Raw genomic sequence first — 2,522 nt, 5'->3', positions numbered from 1 at the left:
GGGGGGGGTTGGGGGGAGCTGGGGTCATGAGGTCACGGGCCCTACCTTGCCGGTGCCCAGCAGCAGGGGGCTGAGGTCAACGCCATCCAAGGTGACATTGGGCAGTGGGGCCCCTGCCAGGGCTGCCAGGGTGGGCAGTAGGTCCAGGGAGCTGGCTAGCTCGTGGGTCACACCTGCGGGTAGATGGCTGTACAGTCACTCCATTTGTGATCACGGCTGGGGAGACGGGAGCGAGAGTCCAGGACGAGAAGGCCTGAAGACTGACCGGGAGCAATGTGGCCTGGCCAGAAAGCCAAGGCAGGCTCTCGGACGCCCCCCTCGAAAGTGGTTCCCTTTCCGCATCGCAGGAGGCCAGAGCAGCCGCCGTGGGACATCCGCATCGTCTCAGGCCTGGAACACCCGAGAGGTTATCTGCGATGAGGGGCCCAGGGTCTCTGGCCTGCCCCAGTGACCCCAGCCCCAGGCTTCTAAGTTACACATTTTGCCCAGAAATGGCCAGCACGTGCCTGTCCGCTCCCTGTCCTACCAAGACAAGCACCTCCATGCACTCGTGGCCCCAGCCTCCCACACACGTGCACCTGGTGTCACCACATATGGCCAGCATCTCCCGAGACCCCCTCATCCCACTACGTCCTCGGCCAGCAGGCAAGGTGGGAGGACCCCAGGCCCGGGGGGTCGGCCAGCACCCCCTGCCCCCCGCCAGGTACCCGTTGTCTGCAGTGAAGAAGACCAGGGTCTCCCCGGGCAGCCCCAGGGCCCCCACAGCCGCCAGCAGGGCTCCCACGGCCGCGTCCAGCTCCAGCAGGGCGTCCCCAAACGGCCCTCGGCCCGAGCGCCCCGAAAAGCTCTGCCCACCGAACTGGGGGTAGTGCGTGTGCTGGGGATGGAGACTGGAGTTAGCAGCAGGTAGGGGTCACGGGCAGCCCTCGGCTGGGGGGCGGGGCACGATCACTCACGTGGGAGGCGTAGTACAGGAAGAACGGGCGGCCCTGGCGCTGGGCATCTGCCATGAGGTCACGGGCAAAGGCCACGTAGCGGGCCTCGAGTCCAGGAAGCCAAGGGGGCTGTGCCTCCACCGACAGGTTGGCCAACAGAGGGACAGGGACCAGGCCCTGGTCGCAGCCGCCATCGCAGGGGGTGGCCGGCGGGAAGCAGGTCAGGTTCTGGCAAGGTCCCTGGGGGAGCAGCTCCTTCAGAGGTCTGGGCTGTGGGCTGGGGCTGTAGGGTCAAGGGGAAGGACCACTGTGGTTCCTACCTGGTCATGGGAGTATGGGATGCCCAGGAATCGATGGAAGCCATGGTGGGGGGGCAGATAGGCCCCCTCAGGCCCCACCCCAAGGTGCCATTTGCCAGCCATCCCTGTGAGGTAGCCTCGGGCAGCCAGGACCTCAGCCAGGGTCACCTCCTCCAGGGGCAGGCCCCCTCGGGAGCTGGGCTCCAGAACGCCAGGGTACAGGCCCATCCGAACTGGGAGTCGGCCGGTCAGGAGGGCAGCCCTATAGGACAGGTCACAGAGTCCGTGAGAGCGAGCAAAAGTGATTGAGATGGACACAAGGAGAAGGGGAGGGAGAGGACGAAAACAAAGAGATGCGAACTTCTCCACAGAGGGACGGAGACCCTCTTCCTCCCTCTGCAACCCAGAGTGAATCTGGGAGGAACTGGATGGGCAGGAGTGGGCATTTGGGGTGAGGGCTCCCGGTCTCCTTGCTCACCGGGAGGGTGTGCACAGAGACACAGGCACATAGAAGTCCGTGAACCGCAGACCCCCTGCGGCCAGCTGGTCCAGATTTGGGGTGGTGGAACTGGGGTGTCCATAGGAGCCCAGGTCCCCATAGCCCAGGTCGTCAGCAAAGATCAGCACAATGTTGGGTGGGCTGGTAGCAGCCAGGCCAGCAGCCAAGGCCAGAGTGAGGGCCCACAGAGCCACCATGGCACACGGCACAGACAGGCCTGTAACAAGAGACCCTTGGGAGAGAAGGCAAACTGGTTTCAGAAAGCTCTATCCCAAAACCCCAGACCCAGGCACTACCCTCCCCTGAGACCCCAGACCCAGGCACTAACCTCCCCTGAGACCCCAGACCCAGGCACTACCCTCCCCTGAGACCCCAGACCCAAATACTCCCCTACCTGAGACAATTCCTTTCCTGAAGTCCCAGCGAACTCGGCACCGAGACCCTTGACCTCAACAGAACACAGGAGCCCGTAGCCTGGGATCTAACGCCCTGGAGACCCTCAAGGGCCAGGACACCTTTAGACTCTTAGGCGGAGATCTGACCCTCTTCACGCAAAGGGCCCGGCCCAGGCTCGTGATCACGGGCAGTAGTCCCAGGACGCCGACCCGCCGGGGCCCGCGAAGCGGGACGAAGGCAGTTCACGGCCGAGGAGGGGCGAACGCGGAACAGCGGGCAGCAGTGCCCTCTGCCGGCGCTTCCGCTTGGCCCGGTCCCGCCCCCGGCCCGCCCTGCGACCCGCCCCCTGACCCCGTGACTTCCGCCCCCCCCGCCCAGGGGCGGGGCGCAGGG

General features: G+C 65.5%; 1 protein-coding gene across 2 annotated transcripts in view; it reads right to left on the bottom strand.

Moving 5' to 3' along the window:
• The window catches only part of ARSA (arylsulfatase A), a 3,259-nt gene extending 884 nt beyond the window's left edge, over positions 1-2,375 (bottom strand). The window contains exons 1-7 of one of the 2 annotated variants that reach the window (XM_007453870.1): positions 2,339-2,375; positions 1,713-1,950; positions 1,256-1,496; positions 957-1,175; positions 708-877; positions 266-390; positions 46-173 (exon numbers count right to left, since the gene is read on the bottom strand). In XM_007453870.1, coding sequence (XP_007453932.1) covers positions 46-173; positions 266-390; positions 708-877; positions 957-1,175; positions 1,256-1,496; positions 1,713-1,930 — 1,101 coding nt within the window. In that variant the 5' untranslated portion in view covers positions 1,931-1,950; positions 2,339-2,375. Of the gene's footprint in view, positions 1-45; positions 174-265; positions 391-707; positions 878-956; positions 1,176-1,255; positions 1,497-1,712; positions 1,962-2,338 lie in introns of those variants that run through there. The other variant, XM_007453871.1, reaches the window with a different exon arrangement.
• Between the last annotated feature and the right edge of the window lie 147 nt (positions 2,376-2,522).

The sequence above is a fragment of the Lipotes vexillifer genome, unplaced genomic scaffold, assembly GCF_000442215.2.
Source record: "Lipotes vexillifer unplaced genomic scaffold, Lipotes_vexillifer_v1.1 scaffold382, whole genome shotgun sequence".
NCBI classification, from domain to species: domain Eukaryota; kingdom Metazoa; phylum Chordata; class Mammalia; order Artiodactyla; family Lipotidae; genus Lipotes; species Lipotes vexillifer.
The sequence above is the reverse complement of the archived record's forward strand: the minus strand, read 5'-3'. Positions and strand labels throughout refer to the sequence as shown.